The 26256-nt window shown below is 43.4% G+C and overlaps 1 protein-coding gene across 1 annotated transcript in view; it reads left to right on the top strand.

Moving 5' to 3' along the window:
* CSMD1 (CUB and Sushi multiple domains 1) overlaps positions 1–26256 on the top strand; it is a 4503734-nt gene that overhangs the window by 1911651 nt on the left and 2565827 nt on the right. The window contains exon 8 of the mRNA XM_078647516.1: positions 6044–6131. Within this exon, the coding sequence (XP_078503642.1) occupies positions 6044–6131 (88 nt within the window). The remainder of the gene's footprint in view (positions 1–6043; positions 6132–26256) is intronic.

Raw genomic sequence — 26256 nt, 5'->3', positions numbered from 1 at the left:
ATTTCAGAATGTCATTTTTGACCAAACTCTCAAAAGAATCTAACGTTTTGTGTGTCACTGGTGCTAGATAAGTGCTCTTGCTCCTGAGATTTTTTAACTGACTGTCTTCTTCTTTATCTGGAGTCTGCACGATGTTCTCAAAGAAATGCCATAGCCTTAGATTGCGCATAAGCTTGAATAGACTGACATCTAGTTCTAGTTTGTTAGAATGATGTGTGGGTACATAGGAGGTGCCTTTCTGTAGAGTCTGAATTTCCATCCGATCCAATTTATAAGATGAGATGTTGATTACTAGTTGTTTGTTGGTTAAGGTTTCTTCCCCTTGTTCCGCCTGCCCATTGTTGTTGGGGCTTTCAAACTGGATGCTGCTTGATCTATGTCTTTTGCCCCTCCTGGGTCTTCGCTGTCCTTTTGGCCTTCCTCCGAAAAAGGCACACCAGTAGTTAGTTTTGTTACTGATGAAGTAGAGGGTTGTTCAGCTATTCTCTTGTGTGTCAAAACTCTATATTCACCTTCAGAGGAAGAAGTTTCAGTTTCAGTGTTTGCACTGTAAGGTTTATTCTGCAGTCTCTTTGCGAAACTTCTGCCCATGAGTCGACTTCTCCCATCTTGTAGTCGATGGTGTCTCTTTTGTATTGGCAAACTTTCCGTTCACTGATTTCCTCTGTTAGTTGTGTGTTGATATCATCCAGGGTTTTTTTCCAGTCCTCCATTTCCATCATTCCTTGCAGTTCAGGTTCAGATTGTACAATTGCTTTGTTGAGATACTCTAGGACCTTTGAGAGTTCTTCTATAAAGAGCAAAATCAAGTCTAATGAGCACTTGTTAAGTATGGTGTACCACCATTCAACACATTTGGGATTGTTCTTGCATGAGAGTGGTTTTAAGGGGACTCTCAGACCTCTTGGGATTCGTTGGGCCCGATGATATTTAATCAGAGTACTGGCGTGTAAACGTTGGTTGACTTCTCTCTTAGTGAGATAAAGTAATGGTCGTATACTGTTTTCTTTATTTCTCTTATTCATTATGGGCGTGATCTCCTCATTGATGAGTGCGTAAATTTTCGAAGCAACATCATCTGCAAAAGCGAACGTGTCAGCTCGTAAGTCTGTAATTCTTGCTATCTCATAACTGCCAAGCCATGCCTTCCCTGGACCGGAAACAAGCTTCCGAGGACTGTTTTCTGGCATTACAGCCGTCTTCAGCCCGGCTTGCTTGAATCCAGTGGCAAAGTGAGCAAGGGACTCACGTCTGAGCATACCCTGCCACACTTATGGCGGCCAAAGCGGTACAAAAGGGGGTGGTGATGGACGGAGCATCTGAACCAATCAAACACTCACACCCAGTCAAAAGATCTGGGTTTGATCCATCACCGTTCTTTAGCCCACTCTTCCACCCCAGTTCAGACATGGCTATATGCAAATCAGTCTGACCCTGTGCCTCATGGGAACAGTCCAGCCCGAACTGCCAAGCCATGCCTTCCCTGGACCGGAAACAAGCTTCCGAGGACTTGATGCACTTGAGGGACTTGGTGTAAAAGTCACGCAACCATAGTTTTCTGTTGCTAGAATTGCTTAAAGTCTTTTAAAAGTCATAAATTGAATTCTGTATGTTGAAGTTTTGTCATTTTGATTGTTTGGTTTAGATATAGAGACTTTATTTTTCTAAACTGGTGTTGTGGCCATTTGTAGTGTTTTCACTGTGTTACTGAGTGTTTGAGGGGCAAATACTTTACACATTGCCTTCGGGGTAAGTCTGCCTGATTATGCCAAGCAACCAAGGGGGTGAACAGGGGTTTATCTAAAGTGTTTAAGTCCCTTATCCTGACTAGAAGCAAGGGTCCCTATCTGAACATGGTGCATACGTCTGCCAACTAGAGACCCTAATTTCCAACAGGTAGACACTCTCCTTCCCTCTCTGAGCAGGCAGTCAAGGTCCTTGGTGGTAGGCAAGCCCACAGCTCCTGCAGCTGGTTGTGCAGACTAAAAGTGATTTTGCATCACCTCTGGAATGCTGGCTGTCATACAAATGCCAGCCCCGGATAACTGCAACTCTTTGAGTACATTGTATAGCACTTCCTGCAGTGGTCAAGATGAACTAGGGACAGAACAACTTGGATTAGATCACAGCATTGTACTACATTTTCAGACAGGGTAGGTCCTGGAGCTGGTTTGTGAGGCTGCAAAGGCACAAAGTTTATGCAAGGTGATTGCTATCAAAAAAGGTAGAGATGAAGCTAGTTCAAGCAGGATTATCCCAAAACCATGTGTCCATTACAATGTGAAGACTGTGCAGCTGGCTAACCTTAGCCTTCCTGAAATAACAACCATCAAAGACAGAATTACCAGCCCTTACAACAAAAATCTGACTCACCCCTACTCTCCTGCCATCCACAAAATGGCAGTTCTCAGGAAGGATTAATTTACAACCCCTTGCTAAAAAGCCCTCATTGATTTTTTAATGGTAGCTCTGCCTTCATCCTCCCACACTGCAGTGTCTGAGTCTCCTCTCTTCAGCTCCAGTGATGCAAACAATACGCTGACACTGCCTGCTGAAGCAACATCTCTTCCTCCATCTCCTACCACCTGGGGCTAACCAGGATGTATCTCACAGGCCCCCGTAATTAGACATCCACCATAACATAGAATCTTGCTACCATCCACATTGTATAAACATACAGTCCACACACACAGGATGTCAGAGTATGTATATGGTGGTTACATTTAAGCAGAACCTTACATGAGTGAATCTAAAAGGGTGCACTTCTCATGAAACAGAAAAAGGTCTGCTCAAAACAATGTTATGACTTCACATAAATGGCAATGTGTTGCCACCACCTCTTTGTGTCACCTATCAAGGACAATTTTTCATGTCAGGAAAGAGGGTATGATTGGTGCACTACTCAATGTCACAGAAAAGTTTCTGGACCTGGGAATACCTAGGGACAGGCCAAGGAGTCATCACGCAATTAGCAGGCTGACTGGGACAAAAAAAAGCATCCCAGTTTCACATGTAGACAAGCCAGTCATGGAAGGAGTACATGTCTGTTGTACCATGCAGGGGACATCCATATCTCAGCTGTCTCAAGCTTGCAGAGGGTAAATCGAAGCTAGAGATAATTGGCACAATAATACATGAAATGGCACAAGGTTTGTGTCAATATTAATCTAGAAATCTAATACATTCATGGAAATAAGTTCAACCTAAAAATTAAAGCACCCAAAGATTTAGGTAGAGGATGGAGCAATAACCTTTTATTTATATAGTGTTTGCTAAAGCGCTGTTCATAGAAGTTAGAATAATTACAATAAAAGGTAACATGTACCCAGAGGCAAAGAAAAGGCAAAACAGAGAAGGTATAGCTATTGATACAACTGACATAATTATTAATACATGTTCTCTGGGGACCTTTAATCGGAAGGCCATGCTTCTCTTACAGATCTTCTCTCCTCTGTGTCTAGTCCATAATGGAGTGTCTCCATTGTTTTCTTTTTCAAATCATTCATTTTAAATTCATACTCTATAATATGCTGCTTAATAATTGTTTGCTGCAACAGGTTGATTTGCCAGTGCTAAGAGCAACTAGCTCAAAATCATCCTAAAAAAAGAGGTACCAAGATTTCTGTCTACCAACGTCAAATATCAAATACTTGGTGTTCTAAATATCAAGGCTGATTTACTTTCTATATGACCGTAAACCCACTTTTTTAAAATGACCTCTGTCAGCAATTAAAAAAGACTTAGGGCCTGATTACGATGGCACCCCCCGAGATCGACAGCCTGCCAGTGGCGGGTTCACCACCATCCTAAGGCCAATTACCACCCGCCAGATTGTGTTGGCTGGCAGTGTGTTGGCGGGCGGAAAGCCAGACCGCCAAGGGTCCAACAGAGGCAATCATTAAGATTACCTTTTGGACCGTCCCACATCCTCAGATTAAGATGCTGGATCCCTGCCAGCCTTTCCATGGTGTTTCCCCCGCCGTGGAAAGGCTGGCGGGTTTTGACTTTTGGGGCCCATTGCGGGCCTTCCCCGGTGCAGGGTCAGTGTGGTACTCCACTTGGGGGGTACCTATTATGCCCCCTACATTTCCCTGCACCATGTGGCAAGCACATCACGGTGCCTGCCACGTAGTTTAGGGGAAACCGAAACTTGCCTTTTTAGCATTGTGGTGGGTGCCGTAGCCAGCAGCACCTGCCGCAATGTTGAAAAGGCCTTTTGCGGCCGCCGTGGTGGTGGCTCCATTGTAATATCATATATGGCACTGTCACCTAATGGGCGGGAGGTCCCGATTACCAGGACGATGGCGGACGGACTTCAGTCCATTTGCCATTGTAATGACCACCCTTAGTTTTTAGATTAGTATTTATAAACCACGCACCAAAGATATGCTTTTGGTAATTCTGATTTCTAACAGTAATGTATGGTTTGAGTGGCTAAGCATCTCTGAAATATTTCTTGTAAATCTGACAATGATATTGTCCGATTTATAATAATGTAAAATCATAACCACAATGGAAAAAATCACTTTTAAAACTACATAATGGCCAACATATTAGTGCTTGTTTCCTCTTCTGCCTGAAAGTATATAACCTCATGACAATGGCTGTAAAGTTCCTCCACTGACTACCAACATAAGAAAGCTGATGCTTCAAAATACACTGTCTTAACCACAAAGCATTCCTGTACCTTGTACCTTATTTGGCTGTGCTGTTTGATTTTTGTCATCCGTGAAGAACTCTAAAATCAGCTAATCAGGATTTACTCATCGTATTAGGACCAGATATAAGAAATACATTGGAAAATCTCTCCATTTTGCAAGCTTCTTTTGTGGAACAGCTGAAATTAAAAAATATATTTTTTTTAGAAAAAGTCCCTTGAATGAAGGATTAATAATGTTGCTATTCAAGACTAGTGTTAACCCTTTCTTATTGCATTCTCAGCTGTGTCTGTTTATACATTAATCTAGATCCCTCTACCATCTCAGATCAACCACATATGTTGTGATCAGTCCAACCAATCATTTGGCATTGTTCAAAGGCAGCAGACTGAAACCCTCAGGTGGTCTACTGACTGACTGGTAGTCACAAAGGCTACTTTCTCTCTCATCGTCTTTATCCTCGCTCTATCTCTATCTCTCTTAGAGAGTGTCGAGGTGTTGTGCACTTTTTTACAAAAACACTCAATAATCGTAAGAAGTACATCAAGCAGGAGAAATGGAGATCATATGTTAGAAGCCATCAAACCTAGTTCTCGCATTGGAAACAAGGAATATTTTCCTTTTGGCATGTTAAGTCAAGATCCCAAACTAGTAAGGATCCTTGGTGTTGAATACAGCAACAGTTACAGGCACTCCCATTTCAAGACTACATTTAAATTTAGGTTAGCAGTTTAAACATGAATTAAGCGATTCCACTCATGCACTCCTGTTTTAAATTTGGAGTATTTACAACAAATCAGGAGCTTCTGGATTATAGATCTTCAAGAAAGTGTGGAGATGTGAATTGTGTCAATTCATTTTGAGGGCAGCAAGGAAAACCTCTGATTAGCTGTAGAACAATGAAGAATATTTAGTAAAGAACATAACTTGAGAAGGAGCAGCTCGGTGTAACACTGTCACACCACACTTAGGTTATTAAAATTAAAATATATTTAAAAATTATGATCCCGTACTCCGTGCTGGTGAGGTATCAAGCCTAGGCGTGTGAACTATTGTCAGTGATAAAAACAGAGAGAGGGAATAGGTGGGTAGGAAAGAGCGTTTTGTTCTTTGACTCAGGTACGAATATTCTTTTATGTTATTAGTTTTAGGTTATGTCTCTAGTGAAAATAGTTCGCCCTGAGATTGCAGTGTACATGTTTGGAAATTGTCATGATATAATCTTAACCCATAACATAATAATCAAGCTCTCTTTGACCGGTTAAAGTATTACAATAAAGGGTATTTAGCTGACTGAGGACCGAGTAATACTCGATCTTTACTAATGACTTTAACATAGTTAAAACCGTTTGTTTTCATAAATGTGTATCTTTTTCTACTTACAGTGAGTCAAGCTGGGGTGGCTATTGCATCCGATATGTGTCCGGATCCTGGGGTGCCAGAGAATGGAAGAAGAACAGGCTCTGATTTCAGGTACACATCATTTCTTTGGGGATGTGGTATTGTGTTGGTCCTCTAGAATGGAGTTTATCAAACTTCTTACACATAAGCACTGATCACCCATACCTGTACTACTCACCCCAAGACCACAGTAAAATGAATGCACAACGCATTGTGTTTTTGCTTGTAGTGTGTGAAGTGAAACGATTTGAAATTAATTTCAGACAAATTATGCCTTTGTATATTTTGATTACAATTTTGAGTTATATAAGGGTTTAAATCACCATCAAAACGAATCACTTATGAGGTTGCAGGATAGATTTTAATATAAGAAAAAAAAAGATTCTCTCACTTTCATCTGCCCTGGCAATTCGTCTAGTTATTATTTTTTTTTTCATTTATTACGCTTTAACTAATGTTTACACAGAGGTGAATGTTCTTGCACTTACTTGCTTTTATTTGTAATGAGTATGTTATATAGCTGTTCAGAATGTGACAGTTGAAACCTTAATCAATATCACTACAATCAATGCCTTTAAGCTGTGTGAATTAAGTGAGAGTCCGCTGATAAGTGCCTACCACGTGGGGGCACGTGCTGAGTGAAGAAAAGGAATTCTTGGCTTTATTTACCCTTTACCGGTAGAGACCAACGTATGAGTCCAGCTGGGAGCTTTGCCCAGGTATTGTAAATGTCACCCACGCTCATCTCTCTGCAATGTAGGAAGATGCAGTTTTATCTTTATGCCCAGATTATGTTTGCATTCCATGATGAGGGCTGGTAACAATGAGAAAAACTGCTGCCTCGCCACTGGCAACTGGCTGCGGGCTGTGACCTATTCATAGCATTAGTGAATCATTATGCCCGATGATACTTCATCAAAACCATCACTCACCTTGATTGGCTGCTTGCATGAGTCACTCCCTTCACTATTACAGACTGACATGAGCAATTACAGTGGAAGGAACAGCGCTGTCCATGTACTTGGAACACCTTGTTGGGTGTGCTTCATAAGCACAGCTTAATTTTACGTTTATTGTCAAAAGAGGTTATTTGCTTGTACATTTCTGTTTATAAATGATTTTTAAGTGCAAACGCTGCTTCTAAACAGATGTTGCACACATTTGAGTTATTCAAACAGATGAAAACGTGAATTTCCGAATATATTTCAAACAGAAATAGAAATTACATCGGTCACAGGGGTCAATAATGGGGCTGATAGCGGGGAATTAGCGCGAAAGTGTTACATCTAACAACACCACAATCAGGTCGTGATACAGATCACCGCTTGAATGTCTGCCAGTGCCAATGACAGGATGCTTTGCAAATCCCACAGCCACACTGTAATTCAAATACATCAAAAGCAGCATTGTTAGAACTGGGATTTCTGGTTGGCTAAGGCTTGCGCCAAAGCTAGGCAGAAACCACCACTTTAGTCAGGGCAAGGGAGTTACACGCCAAAGATAACCCCTGCTCACCGCCTTGGTAGCTTGGCACAAGCAGACAGACTTATCCGGGAGGCAATGTGTAAAGCATTTGCGCATGCACACAGCAACAACATCCCAGGCACACCACAAAAGGAACTCTACACAAGGTAAATAACTTTTGTATTCTTAAAACACATCAGATAGTAATCACACAATATACATTGTGCCAACTGGCACGGGCAATATTCACAAGGGATTATTTACACAGGACAGGGCCACGTGGGCCACTGCCAGGATCAGCACTTAGTAGAAATAGCATTTAGAGTAACTGTAGCACCAAAGAACAATTATAGAACACAACCAGTAACCACTGGTAAGAGGTAGGTACACACTACGCAATACTAATCACCATAGGCATAGATCACGCAGGGACACATAAACTCACTAGTATAAACTATGCTAGGCAAAACAACCTCCTAAGCATGAAAACACATTTAGAGGTATCACAGGCATAAAGGCCTATAAATAGAGTAGGCAATCTCCTCACTAGTCTAAACACCTTAGACCCTACATCCTAAGTATAACTCACATTTAGGGGCGTAAATCACAGTGAAGTACAATCTCACTAACACAAACCTCCATAGGTAAAACCATCTCTAGAGGTATCAACACAGGGTGCGTAAAACATACTAGATGCATTACATTTCCTAGCACCACATTTAAAGCATATATCAATCACATTAGGGCCTTGCGCCCTATACCTCTACCGGTCCCCCTGGCCAACTGGCCATCAAGAAGGGGCTCAAATGCCCTGTGTCCAGAATGTCAGGGCGTGCTGCCAACGCAGCGCCAGTTAGGGATGGACCACCGGCGCGAACCTAACCCTTGCAGCTGCCCACTACTTGCTGGGCAGCTGAGAACCAGAACAGGGCCTAAACCCTGCAGCTGGCACTAAGTGCTGCGCAGCTGTGGAAGGCCAAAGTAGGGACGAAGGAGTGCGACTTACTTCTGAGTCCAAAAGAACATGTCCCCTATAAAGAAAGACCTAAACGGTGCAGCTGCCCACTACTTGCTGGGCAGCTGGGAAATCAGCAGAAACTGCGGCATGGGCTCCCTCTGCGCCTGCCGTTCGAGCCACCTGGCTCTAAAGAAAAAGAGGGGCCTTGGAGCAAGCTGGCTCTGGAATCAATTTTGCCACTGGAGCACCCTGACTCCTTACGTAATCAAATATGACCCCAAACGTTGGAGCTCTCAGGCTTTAGGAATCGTCAGGAATGCGGGGGAGCCATGGTGGGGCCTGGTAAAATAGACAATGTGCCCCTGTGAGCCATCTGGCTCTCAAAATAACTGCGCCCCCTAGGAGCCACTGGCGATAAACATAAACATGCCCATCGTTGGAGCCCGCAGGCTCTACAAATAACTTTGCCCCCCCAGGGAGCACGGGGCCGCTCTTGACTGCCACGGGGCCCTCTAAAGCCAATCTTGCCATGTTGGGGCGGACCACTGCGCAACCTTGGCCGCCCTGACTGTGTGCCCCATGGCGGGATCGCTCGAGACTCATTAACACTGCCCGGGTGCCCTGGGGCACCAACCACAACACGCCCAACGGCCTCCCCACTCACCGACTATGTGGGGGAGGCTCTCCTCCTGTCAGACTCCGGGCGGTGCTTCCCTCGCTGGAGAGGCTTTGCGGTTGCGGCGCTCCCTCAACCTCAGAGGAGCCCCGTGTAGTATTCACGCCGGCAGGGTAACTTCCGTCCTTCAGGTCATCTTCCCTCGGGCAACGCGGCAACACCTCTTCTGTGGCGCGGGGCTTCCCTTCACCTCTGGGAGGCCCGGCCTACCATCGACCACCTTCTTCCCCTCGCGCCCAACGCGGCGTGGCACGGGAAGCGGAACTGGCACACTCCAGGCCCCGCCCACAGTCAGGCAGCGCGGGCCTGGCTTCCGGTTTTGTACGAGTGCCACGGCGCTGATCTTCTTGGTTTGGCGGCGATACGGGGTAGGCTCCCGTCATTTTAAAAATAAACAGCGGGGTGAGCACCCGTGTTGGCTCCCATAAACGGGGTGGGCACCCGTGTTAATTTTAACTTAAAACAAAAGACGCAGGGTGGGCACCTGCGCATCAAAGTAATTAAATAAGCGAGGTGGCACCTGCCGAACTGGCATCACGGGGGAATCCCCATGAGAGGGGTTCCTTCACCAGGGCCTGCAGCATCAGCGCTGCACAGCCCTCAGGTTCTCTCTTTCCCAGGGAAGTCAAATCCAAGCAGAATAAAGCGTTCAGTCTGAAAATAGAGCGCAGGAAGGCTGTACCAAAGCCTTGGTAACCTCCAAAAGGGGAAATAGATCCACAAGAAAGTCCATAGGGTATCCAGGGGCTGGGCAGGGCCCAGGGAGGCAAGCCTCCCGCTGGGCCCTAGCAGCAGCACGCCCCTGGTAGATTCGAGTAGGAACAAAAAAACATTTTTCATGGGGTCACAGCCCCTTTTTATACACATAAATCCTTTGTGTCAGGCTCCTTCTTCTGATGTCTTCGGGATTGTGCTGAAGTATATATGGGTTCCCCCTCTCGACATCCCCCGAGTCTGAAGTTATATACACAGACTGCTAGGATAGTCAGGCGAGGGAAGGAAAGGAAGGGGACCGCGGGGAGGGAGATCTGAAACAACAATAAAAGATACTTAGAATACACAACCAGTATCCACAAAGCCCAGAACTACCTATGTCCTTTCCTTATAGCATAATGTACTTTATGTCCTCACTCCTACCTGTAAAGGAAAATATTGTGGCCTTAAATAGTAGAAGAGATTGGGGAGATAGCAAGGAGTTAACCAACTATAAAGGGAAACAAAAGAAATACATTGAAACTCTTATCTCTGTACCTGCTTTGTCATTCTACAGGCAATTCCACAACATACCCAACACTGACTGTGTTAACTTCTGTAGTTAGATAAATCCCTCGGATATGACACCCCTTATTCACCTCTCCTGTGCTTGGATAAAAAATAGAAAAGGTTGTGGGGAGAGATCATACATAAACAGCAGACAAGGTTAATAAGCCCTTAACTAAGTCTGCACAACGAAATAGTTCATGAATTCCACAGGCGTCCAGCGACCGCTAGACTGATCAAGAATCCAGGTAATCCGTAAGCAAGCTAATGAACAGTTTGAGCCCAGACCGTTCCTTTAATCAATCTCAAAGTCAATGACTGCCCCGCAAGAGACCAAGTACAGTAGTCTCTTCCAACAAGGAGGTCCTTGACGGTTCTTTGTATTTCCCCGCAACTAGACGGCGGAATGCCAGCCTCGGTCAACGGGGAAATAAAGCTCGCTCAGGCGAGATAGCATTTAACAAAATCAGCAAAGTCAAAAACACTCAAAATTTTCCAACCGGCAATACAATAACACACGTAACCAACCCGGAATGGTTTACCGAGTGTTCAGAACGAGTTCCGCCTGTCAGGAACACCAACCATTCGAACTTTCCAGCAAGAATTATCGGCAACGCAGGCTTCCCCGGCGAGGGCTTTGTTTCCTGGAATTGCGTGACTTGCGTCGTGAACGTGACGTGCTTCCCGGGCATGCTGGGAATCGTAGTCTTTCCAGCCATGAACCTCCGGGTACAGCGCGAAGGAAGGTCAGTGCTTTACCGATGGTTCAAATTCTGACAGTACATCCCCCTTCACGAAGGACGCTGACCGGCAGCAGATCTATCTGGATGCAAGCGGTGGAACTTAGCCACCAAACGAGGAGCGTGCACAACACTGGCAGGCTCCCAAGAGTTCTTCTCCGGGCCGTAGCCCTTTCAAGAAATCAAATACTGGAAGCGCCCCTCACCCATTTAGAGTCCAGCACTCCCTGAACCTCATACTCATGGTCCTGTTGTACCCAAAGAGGCAGAGGAGCACGCCGTACCGGGCAATGAGAGGGCTTCAAGAGGGATACATGAAAGACGGGGTGGATTCTAAAATGCACAGGCAAGCGCAATTTCACAGCCACCGGGTTTACGTGTTTCATGACCCTATAAGCTCCTATGAACCTAGGGCTAAACACGCTGTGTTTCTTGAACCTTATGTGTTTTGTGGACAACCACACCAGATCTCCCTTTTTATACAAAGGACAAGGCCTGCGGTGTTTATCTGTCTGTGTTTTGTACCTAGCCTTGGCTTGTACAAGGTTCCTACGTGTGGCAAGGAGGATCTTGCGAACGTGTAAAACCTCTCCTTGACGTCGGGCAACCTGGCATTGGAACTTGGGAGTAACAGGGGGTTGAATCTAGGATAATTTCCATAGGAACAAAAAAAAGGGGTGTGAAGCGTGGAGGAGTGTTGAGTGCTATTATAATCAATTTCCGCCACCCATAACCAGTCCACCCATGATTCTGTGTTATTTTGAATGTAACAACGCAGGAATTGTTTAAGAGTCTGGTTAAGCCTCTCTGTCTGACCATCTGTCTGGGGGTGAAAACTGGTAGACAAAGAGGAAGCTCTTTGTAATTCAGAACACCAGGTTTTCCAAAAGTGTGCTGTAAATTGGGCCCCTCTATCCGATACTATAATCCTTGGAAGTCCATGCAACCGGACTATGTTCACTAAAAGGAGGTGGGCTAACTGACCTGCCGTGGGAACCTGGTTGCAAGCAATGAAGTGACCCATTTTCGTGAGATAGTCTATAACCACGACTATAGCTGTCTTCCCTTGGTCTTTGGGGAGTCCGACAATGAAGTCTACAGAAAATCTCTCCCACAGGTTTTCTGGCGTGGGCATAGGTTGTAACAACCCTTGAGGTTGTTGTCGGTCGATTTCATCTGGGCACACTTTGCACACTCTTTAACCCATTGACGAAAATCAGGCCGAATGGAGGGCCACCAGAACTGTCAACGCTTTTTCCAGAGTTTTTGCATACCCCATGTGGCCAGCGCAAGGAGAATCATGACACCAGGAAAAAACTGTTCTTCTTAATGATTTCGTAGGTACTAGCACTTGTGTTCCTTTCATGGGTATGCCTTGTTTCGTTTTCCATTCGGCATGATGCCTAAGCCAGGTTCTCCACACACAGGTCTGTACTCCTGTTTTTACTCCCAACAAAAAATCCCCTGTTTGAGTAACACACAGAACTTTTGAAGGTTCGATTGGTTGGTGTTCCCTTTCGCTCAGCGTCAATGAAGCCCTCACAGCTCCTATCTCCATGGGTTCAGGTGATGTTGTTGTTTTCTCTCCTTGTCCAACACGTTCATAGGGCATGACAGACCGTTCCTTTTTCTTGTGGTCTCCCTTCCGCTCCTTTATCCTATGGTCCAGACGTAAAGTACGTTCGATGAGAGCGGAGCAGGTGCGTGGTTGGGGATCGATGTGTGCCAACACATCCTTTAGTTCATCATTCAAGCCCTGATAAGAAATAGCAGATTGTTTGGACTCGGGCCAATCGGTCTCTGCCACCAGTCAACGAAAGTTTTTGAGGTATGTTACCAATTCAGCAGTGCCCTGTTTCAATTCCAGTAGCTCTCTATCAGCAGTAAAAGTGTCTGCCCTGCGATCAAACGTTTTCTCGAATTCCGATCAAAACTCATCCCAATCGTAGAGCAGAGGGTCATCACGTCTGACTACAGGGACTGCCCACTGTGCTGCTTCGCCCCCTAAATACGAGATCAGAAAAGCCACTCTAGCCTGGTTTGTAGAAAACATTTTGGGTTTCCACATGAAGTGCAACAATACCTGGGTCATGAAAACCTGCACCTTCTTATTATCCCCATAAACTTCTCAGGGGGGGCCAATGGTATTTGTGCGGGCATCTCTACAACTATAGAGGTGGAAGGGGTAGGGCTCCCCCCAGCATCAAAAGGGTTCACCTGTATTCTATCTACCCTGGCTCGTAGTTGAGCATTTTCTGCTCTTGAAGCTGCTACTTCTCTGTTGGAGGCTGCTATCTCTGTTTGAACCAACGCCAGAGCTGCCATTACGTGGTCTAGGGTAGCCATATCTGTCTCAGCACAATCAAGAAGAAAAAAGCAATCTTGGGCCGCTAATTCTGTCAGGCTCCTTCTTCTGATATCTTCGGGATTGTGCTGAAGTATATATGGCTGCCCCATCTCGACGTCCCCAGAGTCTGAAGTTATATACACAGACTGCTAGGATAGTCAGGCGAGGGAAGGAAAGGAAGGGGACAGCGGGGAGGGAGATCTGAAACGACAATAATAGATACTTAGAATACACAACCAGTATCCACATAGCCCAGAACGACCTATGTCCTTTCCTTATAGCATAATGCACTTTATGTCCTCACTCCTACCTGTAAAGGAAAATATTGTGGCCTTAAATAGTAGAAGAGATTGGGGAGATACCAAGGAGTTAACCAACTGTAAAGGGAAACAAAAGAAATACATTGAAACTCTTATCTCTGTACCTGCTTTGTCATTCTATAGGCAATTCCACAACATACCCAACACTGACTGTGTTAACTTCTGTAGTTAGATAAATCCCTCCGATATGACACCCCTTATTCATCTCTCCTGTGCTTGGATAAAAAATAGATAAGGTTGTGGGGAGAGATCATACATAAAAAGCAGACAATTTTAATAAGCCCTAAACGAAGTCTGCACAATGGGATAGTTCATGAATTCCACAGGCGTCCAGCGACCGCTAGACTGATCAAGAATCCAGGTAATCCGTAAGCAAGCCAATGAACAGTTTGAGCCCAGACCGTTCCTTTAATCAATCTTAAAGTCAATGACTGCCCCCCAAGAGACCAAGAACAGTACTCTCTTCCAACAAGGAGGTCCTTGACGGTTCTTTGTATTTCCCTGCAATGAGACGGCGCAATGCTAGCCTCGGCCAACGGGGAAATAAAGCTCGCTCAGCCGAGAGAGCTTTTAACAAAATCAGCAAAGTCAAAAACACGCAAAATGTTCCAACCAGCAATACAATAACACACGTACTCAACCCGGAATGGGGTATCGAGTGTTCAGAACGAGTTCAGACAATGGGGCTTACCACCTGTCAGGAACACCAGCCATTCGAACTTTCCAGCAAGAATTATCGGCAACGCCGGCTTCCCCGGCGAGGGCTTTGTTTCCTGGAATTGCGTGACTTGTGTCGTGAACGTGACGTGCTTCCCGGGAATGCTGTGAATCGTAGTCTTTCCAGCCATGAACCTCCGGGTACAGTGCGAAGGAAGGTCAGCGCTTTACCGATGGTTCAAATTCTGACACTTTGTTTCCAAAGGTGCAGGCAAGGGGAGAACCAGATGCAACTGTTTCGGGAGCACTTAGTTTTGCTCAGCCCCTCTTCCTATTCACAGGGTGGGTCTGGGACATCAGAGACACCACAGGGGGTGGAACCAGCATTGTGGAGGGAAGGCCCAGCCCTATTCAGGTCCCAGGTGCACTCCTCCCTTCCATCAACATGCAGATCTCTCCATTCACCACCGGGACAGATCCATCCTGACTCCTGGAACCAGGCACACCAGCCAGCTCCAGCCAATCACAAGCCAGACAGTCAATTCACATTTACTGCACAGACATGCCAACTTCTAGAAGTAGCACTTCTACACTATACACAATAAATCCGCGCACATAATCGTGCAGCATTTAATCACACGAGTTTGCACATACCAAACTCGCCCCTGCACTCCCCACACATCAGGAACTACCATGGACACACATATCCCCATGCATTCCTATGGGAGGGCGGGCCAGGCCAGTTTCACCACACATTCACAGAGAGCGCACACACTTTACACTGGACCACAGGGAAAAGTGGGCGCAGAGGCCTAAAATCACCAACACCAGGTTACAGAAACAGGTAAGGCAAATGCAAAAAAAGTTTTGGGGTGAACCTGCCAAAAGGGCCAAGTCAAACAAGCATGCTATAGGATAAGCCTAAGGATTGTAGGTATTTGAGATAAATGAATCGTAGTGCAACGTTTTTATTCAACTTTTATTTTAATAAAAAATATGAATAACCAGCAACAGTAACAATTTATAGGCAGGGCACAGGCCTAAGTCAAACCAAGTTCAAGTTCAAAAATTCTTTATTTCGGCCAATTTGGCCATAAAAGAGTACAATATAAAACACAAAGGTGAAAGTGGGTCAGGGAAGATATATAAAAAGAGGTAACATTTAAAATTAATTTATATACACATGGCAATATTTTTGTACAGGCAAAAATACCTTTTCTTCAATTTTTTTTAAAAATGTCAAATTCAGAGCACTCATTTCTCGGTATTCAGGCTAGCAATCAATATCAATTAATTTACGCTGCTTGCACCACATAGCTAGCAGAAATTTAGATAGTGCAAACACAATAGGGCTCAATGTACTTGTTTTAAAAATTCTAAAAGCATTCAAGCAAGATTAAAACCCAGATTTCTGCACAATGGTATCAACCAGTATTTTCTTGGTTTGGTGTATGCTGGACAAAAGAAGACAACATGAAGTTCATCTTCTAAGTCACCGCTGCAGCCCGGGCAAGACTTATTAGAAGAGGCAGTCCACTTACTTGTGACGGCCTTGAGGGGTAAAGTGCCATGTCACCATAGGATAAAAAGTTTACGCGCTAAAATTGGGAAGACAACATCCATGAAGTCCTCAAAATAATAAGAATTTTTGAATTCTAAAAAGGAATTAGTAAGGATACCTGCATTAGGATCAGAAATTAGGAGTTCCAGTTTTTGCCCTTGGTACATTTTAGTAAACATTTTTCGTGATACCCGACCAGAGGCCCTTTCTGGATCTTCCCACATAGATTGGAGTCCAATACTTAAAAGTTCACGCTTAATGAACGCAAGCCAGGGGATGTTGACTACACAGTTAAAGCTGAGGATCTGTTTAAGTTTGTTCCTATAGTTTAAAAGATCTGGTGTAGTCCATAATGTATGCCAGAACCTTAGGGGCTTTACTGTTAGCTCGTTTGCAATGGGCGTCAGTCCCAAATCTAACCTCAGTGGTGTTAATGGTGTACTCTGAGGAAGTGATAATATTCGCCTTACAAATTTAGACTCAAGTTTAGTCATTTCAGGGGCAGCACAGTGTCCCCAAAGCTCCCCCCCGTAGAGTGCAGCTGCCCTTGCTTGCGTCTTATGGACCTCCAGAGCAGGACTCACTGGCCTAAAGGTTGAAGAGTTGGAAACCTTTGAGATGGCACCCGACAACTGGGAAAGTTTCATGTGGGACTTTGCCTTTTGCGGACCCCATGACAAATTTTCATGAATTGTAACGCCCAGGTACTGGAAGGTCGTAACCCTTCCAGACATACATCGCCCAATGATGGATTTGCGCGAGTGGACCCTGGCGGGTTAAAAATCATGAATTTTGTCTTGGCGGCGTTGATCTCAAGGCCTCTGTACCGACAAAAGTCCCCAAACCCCTCAAATATCCTCTGAATCCTCAAAGGGGATTTGGAGAGTAGGAGGGTGTCGTCTGCGAACATAATCGCCGGCACCCTCCTACCAGCCAGCCTTGGTGCGCCATTGTCAGGGACGCCGTCCAGATGTGGGATTACCCCGTTGACATACAGGCAGAACAGGGTCGGTGCTAAGACACAGCCCTATCTCACCCCCCTGCCAACGGGGAACCTTGGTGACAGCGTTCCGTTCTTTCCACAGCGGACCTGGGCGTAAGTCCCCTCATGTAATCTCATGAGTAGCTCTAAAATCTGATGCGGAAGGCCCAGATCCTGAAGGACAGCCCACAGTTTCCCCATAGGAACTAGGTCAAACGCGGACCGGAGGTCCACAAAGACCATGTAGAGGCTGCCACCCTCTACCTTTACCGTCTTCCAGTACAGTAGGATCAGTCAAACCAATATATCCAACCCCACTTCCTCGTAGAAATAGAAATAACTAAAAATACTTTTTGGTCATTTTAGTGTAACGAACACCAAACAATCTTTGACATCATATATGTTGTCTATGTCAGGGGTTCTTAACCTTTGACTACTATGTACCCTCACATAATTATTAGAACTCTAGGATCATCACAGAATCATTATTGGATTTCAAGGACCCCACTGTGCCATTACTGAAAAGCTTAAACTTTTTTGATGGTATGACCCGCGAATCAATACACAAAATTAGAAAAACATGCATTAATCAAACAAATACACAAATGATTAAACATTTTTATTCACAAACAAATGTAAAATAAAACAACTACATTCGTTTTTTTAACTGAAAGGTTGGAGCTTTTATAAATTCAAATAAGGCCACTCAAAATCCATATTATATTCAGTTTGATGCACTTGCATTGTTCCATCTGTGGCACTGTTTCCACGAATCAATCTGAGGATACTAAGTTAAATTTTAGCTTTTACCTTTACAAAATGATTTAAAAATTTCAATTGCACAATTTGCTTCCTTATTTATATACAATTTATTAATTTGTTAACTTAATTTTCTAAGCAGTTGTACACCCCCTGAATAGGCTTCGCGGCCCCCAGTGGTCCAAGGACCACTGGTTAAGAACCTATGGTCCATGTGATTTCATGGAAAATAGACTCCATTGTAGTTTGTTATTGTTTCATAAATCTAATGATCAAATCCAAAATGTTTTTGTTTGAACATATGAAACTTTTGGCATGTGACTTATATTGGTTCAACACTCTAAATGTAAAATTCCCAATCAGAAGTCACAGTTCATGACTGACCGAGTCCTAGGCATTATTTCAGGTATAACACAATGGAGCAGAAGTAAGATAGAGCTAGTGGGCCATCCTGGTCAAAGTGTTTTTTCCTCAACATTTAGAAAATTGACATCCTCCAGCAGGGCAAGGTTGTGGCTTGTAAATGCTGAAGTCCTTTCAACATGTAGTCTCTGCTGGATGAGGTGCCAGAGAAGCTGTTGGTTTTGCACGGAAAATCTCTGAGAAGGAAACTCCAAATTCAGCACCCACCTCAGTGCTCTTGTCAGTCGGATGCTTTTCAACCCTTAATCCACTAAAGATTTATTGAATCAGCTTTTTGGGGAGTTTAAACCTTAGAGGTCCTGTCAAAATTGGATACATTTCCTGTGAAGTTTCCCCTAAGCCTCAGATCTCTAGGAATGTGAAAAAAATGTAAGTCCCACTTTTTCCCAACTTTTTGGAGTAGCTCCTCTTCGCCACTTCTGAGACTCCCAGAACTTCAAAGTCAGCACTTTGGGGCCAGGACTGCAGCAGATGTCACCAAAAGGGTCCAGAGCAGGTCCATTAGCAACTGGTGAGACAATTACTCCAAGAAAGGATCCTCTTGCATCTTTAGATGTACCTGTACCCACACATGAGGTCAGTGAACTGACCATTGGAGTCCACATCGTAGTCGGGCGTACACGTCATAGCATTTGCAGTAATTCAGTTCTCTACACACAGGTTCTGTACTCTTCTGTTCTTCCACAGGTCTGGGTGTGTTCTCAGAAGGTGAGGATGAGGTTTCATTTTTGACAATTCACTAGCCAGTTGGAGGGTGTGGCTCCGGAGCAGTCTCTAACCAGTGATCTTAAAAGTCCCAGTGCATCTCGTTTGTTTACTGCAAACTATTCCACAGTGCATTACTCTTAGTGAAATGCTACATGACTGAACCTGGTGCCCTTGGAGGAGTCTGGTGGCCAAGCCAGGAATGTGCCTAGAGAAATCAACAGTCCCCTCCTACTCACCCATAAAGCTATAGTACGAGCTTCCCTTCCCAGTGGAATGGAACCAGACTGACTGGCATTAAATGATCCCTCCTTCTCCTGACTCTCTTTACAAAGTAAATTTAGAAAAATACATGAAAACATTAAATATGCAAAAAGATATCAAAATAATTTAAATGTTTTACTTTTAGTACAATAGCCGAGGTTTCAGCTGGAGCCCAAACAGATTCAGCATCTCGCCTTGTCCTTTAGATGAAATGTACTTCTAATTGAGACTCACACATGTTTTCCACTGAGCAGCCATGTCAAACTACTGATTTAGTTTGATTTATTCTAAAATGTTCTGTTCTGAATCCCAAGAAATGTTTTGATAGTAGCTGTGTCTTATTTGAAAATTGTGGGAAAAGTGCCTGTGAATTTCGAGGAGTAAGACATATTTACATTATCTCAAGGACCTCCTCATAGGCAATGGTGTTTTCTAGTCTACGTCTGCTCTCTAATTGATTAAGGAATAAGTCACACAAGTCTAAATTCTGTATGGTTTATATATTTGTGCCACTGCCTCACTCAAACACTAAAATTAGTTGAGAGATCAGTCATTCATTGAACCCCTTGCAACATCAGATAATTTACATGCCTGGGAAAACAACTCCAAATATGCATTAGTTAAGAATGGTGACATTGGGTAGCATAGACTTGCACTATGTGTCATACCCCTTTGATTTAGTTTTATATTATTGATAATACCAACATGGATCTTCGAAAATGTGTCCAAATTCATTTAACCAATGGTGTGTAAAACATCTCAAAACCCCCCCAAAAAGTTAGTGTTTTCTAAAAAAAAAAAAAAAAGACATCCCATGCCGTTTGTTTATTTTTCAGAGATTTTAATTTAATTAGTTTCCTTATGTTAAGTGCTGATTCTCTTTCCTTTCCTATGTGTGTACGCTGCATCTCCCTACAGAAGAAATTCCCAGCCTTTCATGGAAAATTATGAATTCATTCACAAAAGCAGAATCAGTAGATGTGTGCATTCCAATGTGCCATAGTGGTACAATTTCTGCAGCATACACAGATGTCCCTACTGGGAGCAATCTTTTTACTGTGAAGGGGCACCAGGAAAGGCATACCTTTTTGAGTATTCTCAGAGATTTGGAATGGCTTGCCCAAATGTATTTGCTCTTCAAAACGTGCAAACAAATGTTCCATGTTTGAAAGTTAAAACAATAATGGAAATGACATGAACAGAGAGTGAGTGCCAGCAATACACTACGCTGGTGATGCGATTTTGCTCTTTCAAACCCCTAATGGATTACTGGCCCTAATCGCGATTTCTGATTATTTAGGGATAATTTGGATTTTGCCACTAACATTTCCAAAAACAACTACATGGGGTTTAGCCTGCCGAGTAGCAAGATCAGGCCTATCTCTATCAAGTGCAATAATATCAGCTAGGTTAAAAAATCCTTATTTCGGAGTATCTTTATATTCCTATAATCGCTTTTCACCCAGTCTTTCCAATCTCTGTCTCCACTTTAACCATGCTACCTGGGCCCTGTTCAATATATTCACAAAAATATGTAGCAAACCAATATTTGCCCTGTTTGAAATCTATAAGCTGAAATGCCTACTGTGCTTATATATGGGGCTGGAATCTGGGGCTTTCAAGATTGAACCTACCTCCAGAAGATAGAGAACCATTTGTTGTGGACATCTGTTATGCTAATGCCCAGAAAGTTTTCATCATTGTTTTCATCGAGTACTGGGCCTGGCCTATGTAACTAACTTGGTGGGGCTTGCTCCACTTCTCCTCTGGGCATCTGTATGGAGCAACCAGAAAGCAGCATTCACCCAAGCTACCCGTGTGGAAGCTAGACAGACGATGGAGGATGCCGTATTGTGCAAGGGTTATGTTTTTAATGCTATCCTTTTTATAGTAATTTTATTATATCCAACTGTGGTTTTATGTTTGCTCTTTTATGATTAAATATTTATAATCAGATATTTAGAATGAGATAAAGAAATCAATTCATAATTTATTCTGTGACCATTATGATTAAAACAAACCTTAAAAATGGTGAAATGAGAGAAATATTCAAGTACACTCTGAGATCTATATAGTTTATTTGAATCAGGCCAATATTTATAAGTATGGATAAGTGCCTCTTTTTGCATGGTCATCTCCATCTTTTTGGACTGGTGGTGCTGCAGACACTGTGCACGGGGACACTACTAACCAAGCCTCAGTGCATGTGCCCTGACATCTAAAACATTTAGAAATTGGCTAACCCTAATTGTCATAGTTAACTTTCTTATATGGCCATAGTCTATGGTGTCCCAAAATACACCCATTGCTTGAAAAATTAAATGTCACGTATGGACTAAAGCACTACTGTGTCCATCAACTCGAGTGACAAGACAAAACATGATTCCACGCCTAACTTTGGCTGCCACAGTTTTGAAACTGCACCCCTATCTGTCAAAATAAACCCTGTTTTGACAATAGAAAACAACCCTTTCAATTATTAATTAGTCATCCTTGTGTAGGCTTCATAACCCACAAGGCCGGTGCATGGTATTTAAAAGTAGGACCTGTAGACATTTAAGGTTAACCTGCCCTTACAGTTCTGAGTCCCCAAAAATCTATTTCCCTGTAGGAAGGCTGGCTACTGATTGAGTAGCACTCAGAAACAATATTAAATATGAATTCTGATATGTCAGGCTAGGCCCCAGCTGGATAAATAATTCAAGCAATGTTTTTAATAATTATCAAAGGCTTAACTCAAAGATGAAAACTATTTCTTAATGAATATAAAGAAATGTACCTACCCCCTGCAGCTCCTGGAGGTTAGTTTGCATTAGCCTCCAAATGACAGCCCTCTGGTGAAAGGCCGTGGTGTGTGAAAACTGCCTCCCAAGCAGAGACGATGTCCTGGGTGTGGGAAGGTGTTTTGTTCCTCTAGTATGAAGACCAGTTGGGCAGTGCGCAGTAACTTAATTTACTTAAGGAGACCTCTTCTGTTCAAGCAGATGATACCTGCACAATTCCCTTTTTTCTTACCAGTCAGGTGGGCACCAAACCCAGTGAGAGAAAGCTGCTCCTAGAACTGATTTGACCTGAACAAGGAATCTAGGTTTGCACATTATTGTGGCCACCCAAGTGTGTGGACCCATAGGCTCTGCCCAAGAAAAGAAGGGTTTCTCCATCTTAAGTGAGTGAGGGGCTGTCGCATTGCTTGTAGTATGGCACTCAGGAACAGTTGCAAAAGTGGTTAGTGCACCAATAGGAACTTTTAAACTAGTGATTACAGAGGGGCGAGGAGTCACCCCACCATCCACAAGATAGAGTGAGGCATAAATGTGGCACCCCAAGATACCTTCTTAAGAACACTCTGGACCTGTGGAAGAACAGAAGAAGGAATGCACCTGCTGGTTGAAGCCTGTAAGGGGACATGAATGGCTGGACCTGCTCCCACTTGTACCTAGGACAAAGAAGTGGTCTGCAAGGGTCAATTAACTACCTTCTTACGGTCCTGTGTAAGCTACAGGGTCACAATAAGCTAAAGAGTCCAGCTGACTAGTAAGAATTAGTTCTGAAACTGGCCTCATTGGTGGCCTGTGATGGTAGTGAGTCTTGATTTCCAAGTGCTGTTCTTGAGGTCCTGGGACTCGTGGTTGTGTCTAACTGGACTTCTCGTGACATACCTGACAACGTGGAACTTAGAAATGGTTTGGTTTTGAAGAACTCTAAAAGACTAAGACAAAACTGCTTAGTCCATCCATCTGTGTACTGAAGAAAAAGGTTTCTATAGACAAAGCTTCTCCCCGGCAGCAAATCCAGTTCAGTGAATCATCGTCGAGAAGCATCCGGCCTCGTGTAACTGAACCACAAATGCAGCTACAAATATTTCCCAGTGAAAAATTCTAAGCTCCAAAATGGAATCAAGTATAAAGGTAAAAATAATGAGTGGGCAAAGCAGTATGTGACTGAGAAGAGGACTTCACTGGGCATACAATATGAATTTGTCCCACTCTGAGCTTTCCCACCAAAACCAAGAGCTTCATCAAGACCTCCTCCAATAATTATATGCACTTGTGAGGACATCCTACGCTACTGCTGTTGTCTTACCCTACTGAACGATTTTGACTTCCAGAAGAAAGGCTATGTTCCAAGGTGAAACCTCTGACCCTCTTGAACCTGGTTTGATTATCCGACCAGTGCTCAATTGCGGTTGGCCTGAAATCACACCTAGATCTTGGGCTTCCGCGAACAGTCTACCTGCAGTGGCACTTATTGCTTTTTGGTGCTATTTTCATTAAAAACATCATTAATTCACATATCTGGTTCCTCTTATTGAATTTTTCTGTCATTTTGTTCAAAATAATTTGTATTAATTTTACTCTAATTGTCTGAATTTGAGTGGGATTTTTATTGTTTTGTTTTTTACTTTTCAACTTTTGGTACTACTATATGCTTTAAAGATTTCTCTCATTTAAGCCTGTCTGCTACGTGACATTGCTACATAGGGTTGAGCTCAGGTTTAAATTGCTGAAACCTTTTATTTAACCTAAAAGTATAATGCCTTTATTACATAAACAGCACCTTTCGTGGTCTGATTTTCTGAACTTTCCACCGCTAAATATTGTTAGCTGCAGCGCACTATAATATACGTTTCTCAAAGCTTACTTTAAACAAACATTCAGTGGCTGTGTTGTTCACTATGAACTTTTTAAAAGATCATCTAAAATAGTCACATCTTAAATATTTAGCTTTCCTTCCTTGTATCTTCCTGTCTCCGATGATAGTTTTAATTTGGGAAAACTGAACGTACTCTCATCTGCTTCTTCAATTGGGAAGTCAGCATAATAACAGTGACAATTTCATTTTCAAAATTTATGGTATGAGTGCTGCAAGAACCAGCCTATTTAATGCTGACTGTATGCAAGGCATATTTGATGACATTTCACATTCACTACACTGTATAATTTACAAGTACGTGGCTAGTGAATATTTATTTGAAAGCAAACAAGGTGACTAATTATGCAGCATGGAAAGACGAGCTGTGTTATATAAATGTTAACACAATATAGGCTTAGGTTTAGCCTCTGTAACTTAAATTTAACACTGAAATACAGCAGTCAGCAAGTGAACCATGTCCTGATTCTGTGCAACACAAACCCTGCTACAGTACAGCAGCACATTTGGTTCTGTTTTAAGTAACTTCTGATATTTCGGAGATAGAAACCCTTTTTCTGTCCAAATCTGAAAATTATGCAGAAGATGCTAGATTGAGTGAGAAATACTGTCACAGAATCAAATATTTTCAATGGCCTGCTGTTGGACGTAGCCCTTTTTGCAGGGTTATCCTCAAACATTTTGCTTCTTCCTCCTATTTTTTTCTGACCTGTTGTTGTTGGCTATAGGACTCTGGGCAGTTTACCACTGTTAATTAGTGCTAAAGTGCATATGCTCTCTGTGTAAATTGCATTTATGAATAAGTGTTTCCATGATTGGCATATTTGATTTACTCCTAAGTCTCTAGTAAAGTGCACTGAAGTGTGCCAGGGTGTGTCAATCAGATGCTACTAGTGGGCCTGCAGCACCGAATTTGCCACCCACATGAGTAGACCTGAAAAGTTATTCCAGACCTACCACTGCAGTGTCTGTGTGCAGTTGTTAACTGCCATGTCGACTTAACAAGTGCACCCACTTGCCAATTCCTAACCTACCCTTTTCCTTCATTTAAGGCCCAAGGTACCTTCCTGGGCAAGGTGCAGGGTATGTGAAAGGATGGACATGTACTGGTGTGTGTTACATGTCCTGATAGTGAAATACTTCCAATTTCGTTTTGTACTATTGAAAGGCGATCTCGTACAAGTGTAACTTCCCATTGGGACAAGATGGAGAAATAAAGTTTAGGCTCTCTAAACTCAAAAATTCATAACACATCTTTTAGAAAAGATAGTTTTTAAATTGTGTGTTTGAAAATGCCACTTTTAGAAAGGACCACAATTATAACAGGCACCGTGGCCTGACTCAGATGCGCACACTGCACTTGGTGTTGAAAACACCAGAAATTCAACCACTATACTACAATGTATTTCAGTATTCATTTGTGTTATGTCACACACTGTTTTTGTTTTTTTATATTTCAATTTGTTGTTACATTTCTCAATTCACAACAATTGCTTCCTCATGAAAACACTCACACAGATCCACAGATTAGCCCCTGAAGAAGGAACTATTAACGCTTCCGAAATGCATTGGGCGCCAACACTGAATGAGAATTAAGATTGTAAATTTGTACATGTATATAGTTGCTTTTTTGAATTGTGAATTAACAATGTTTTCATGAGCAAGAAATTGTTTTGAATTGAGAAATTTGAGAAATTTTCTTGTTCAACCATTCTGTGTGCCAATGCCTGTTTGTGGATTGACTATCTGGTTTTGAAGTGACAGGGGCTGGGGATGTGAATTCACTGTAGACAGCCACTGGGGGTTTTAGGTGTGCCTGGCCCTTCATGGATGACTCAGAGCTGAGCTGAATAGAGTGGTGGGAGGAGATTCCCTTGCACCTGAATAGGGCCTGTCTCTCTTGCACAATGTTGTCTCCACCCCCTGGGGTCATACTGCACCAGTGAGAACAGAAGTGGCTTGAACTGGGCTCAGGGTCTCTTGCACCAAGAGAACGAAGGCATTTTGGAGTATAAGTATTAGGCCTAAAACCCCAGAGTCGTAGACTACTTCTGGAATCAAGAGGAACGTTTGCCAAGGAGAAGAGATGGAGAAACTGAGGAGAAGTACTGCCCATTTGCTGTGTGCTGTCTAGGTTTGGCCTGCAGTAGCTGTTTTTGCCAAGGAAAGGAGAAGGACTTTGCTATGTTCTGTGTCGTCCTGCTTAAGGAAGATCTCCAAGGGCTTAAGTAGAACTTGCCTCCTGTTCTGAAGTCTAAGGAACACAAAACCTTTACCCCCAGCACCCCTGAACTTACTTCTTCTGACCTGCCAGGAGGTGCCTGTGACTGCGTTGGGCCTCTGGAGGTTGTTCCTGCTGTTGGGAAGTGGAAAAGCAACACAACTACAAGAAAATTGGTGCTTCGCTCTTCTTGCGGCTGTTTTCCCAATG

This window comes from Lissotriton helveticus, chromosome 6 (genome assembly GCF_964261635.1).
Source record: "Lissotriton helveticus chromosome 6, aLisHel1.1, whole genome shotgun sequence".
NCBI classification, from domain to species: Eukaryota; Metazoa; Chordata; class Amphibia; order Caudata; family Salamandridae; genus Lissotriton; species Lissotriton helveticus.
Note: the sequence above shows the minus strand (reverse complement) of the source record. Positions and strands in the feature narration are given on the sequence as shown.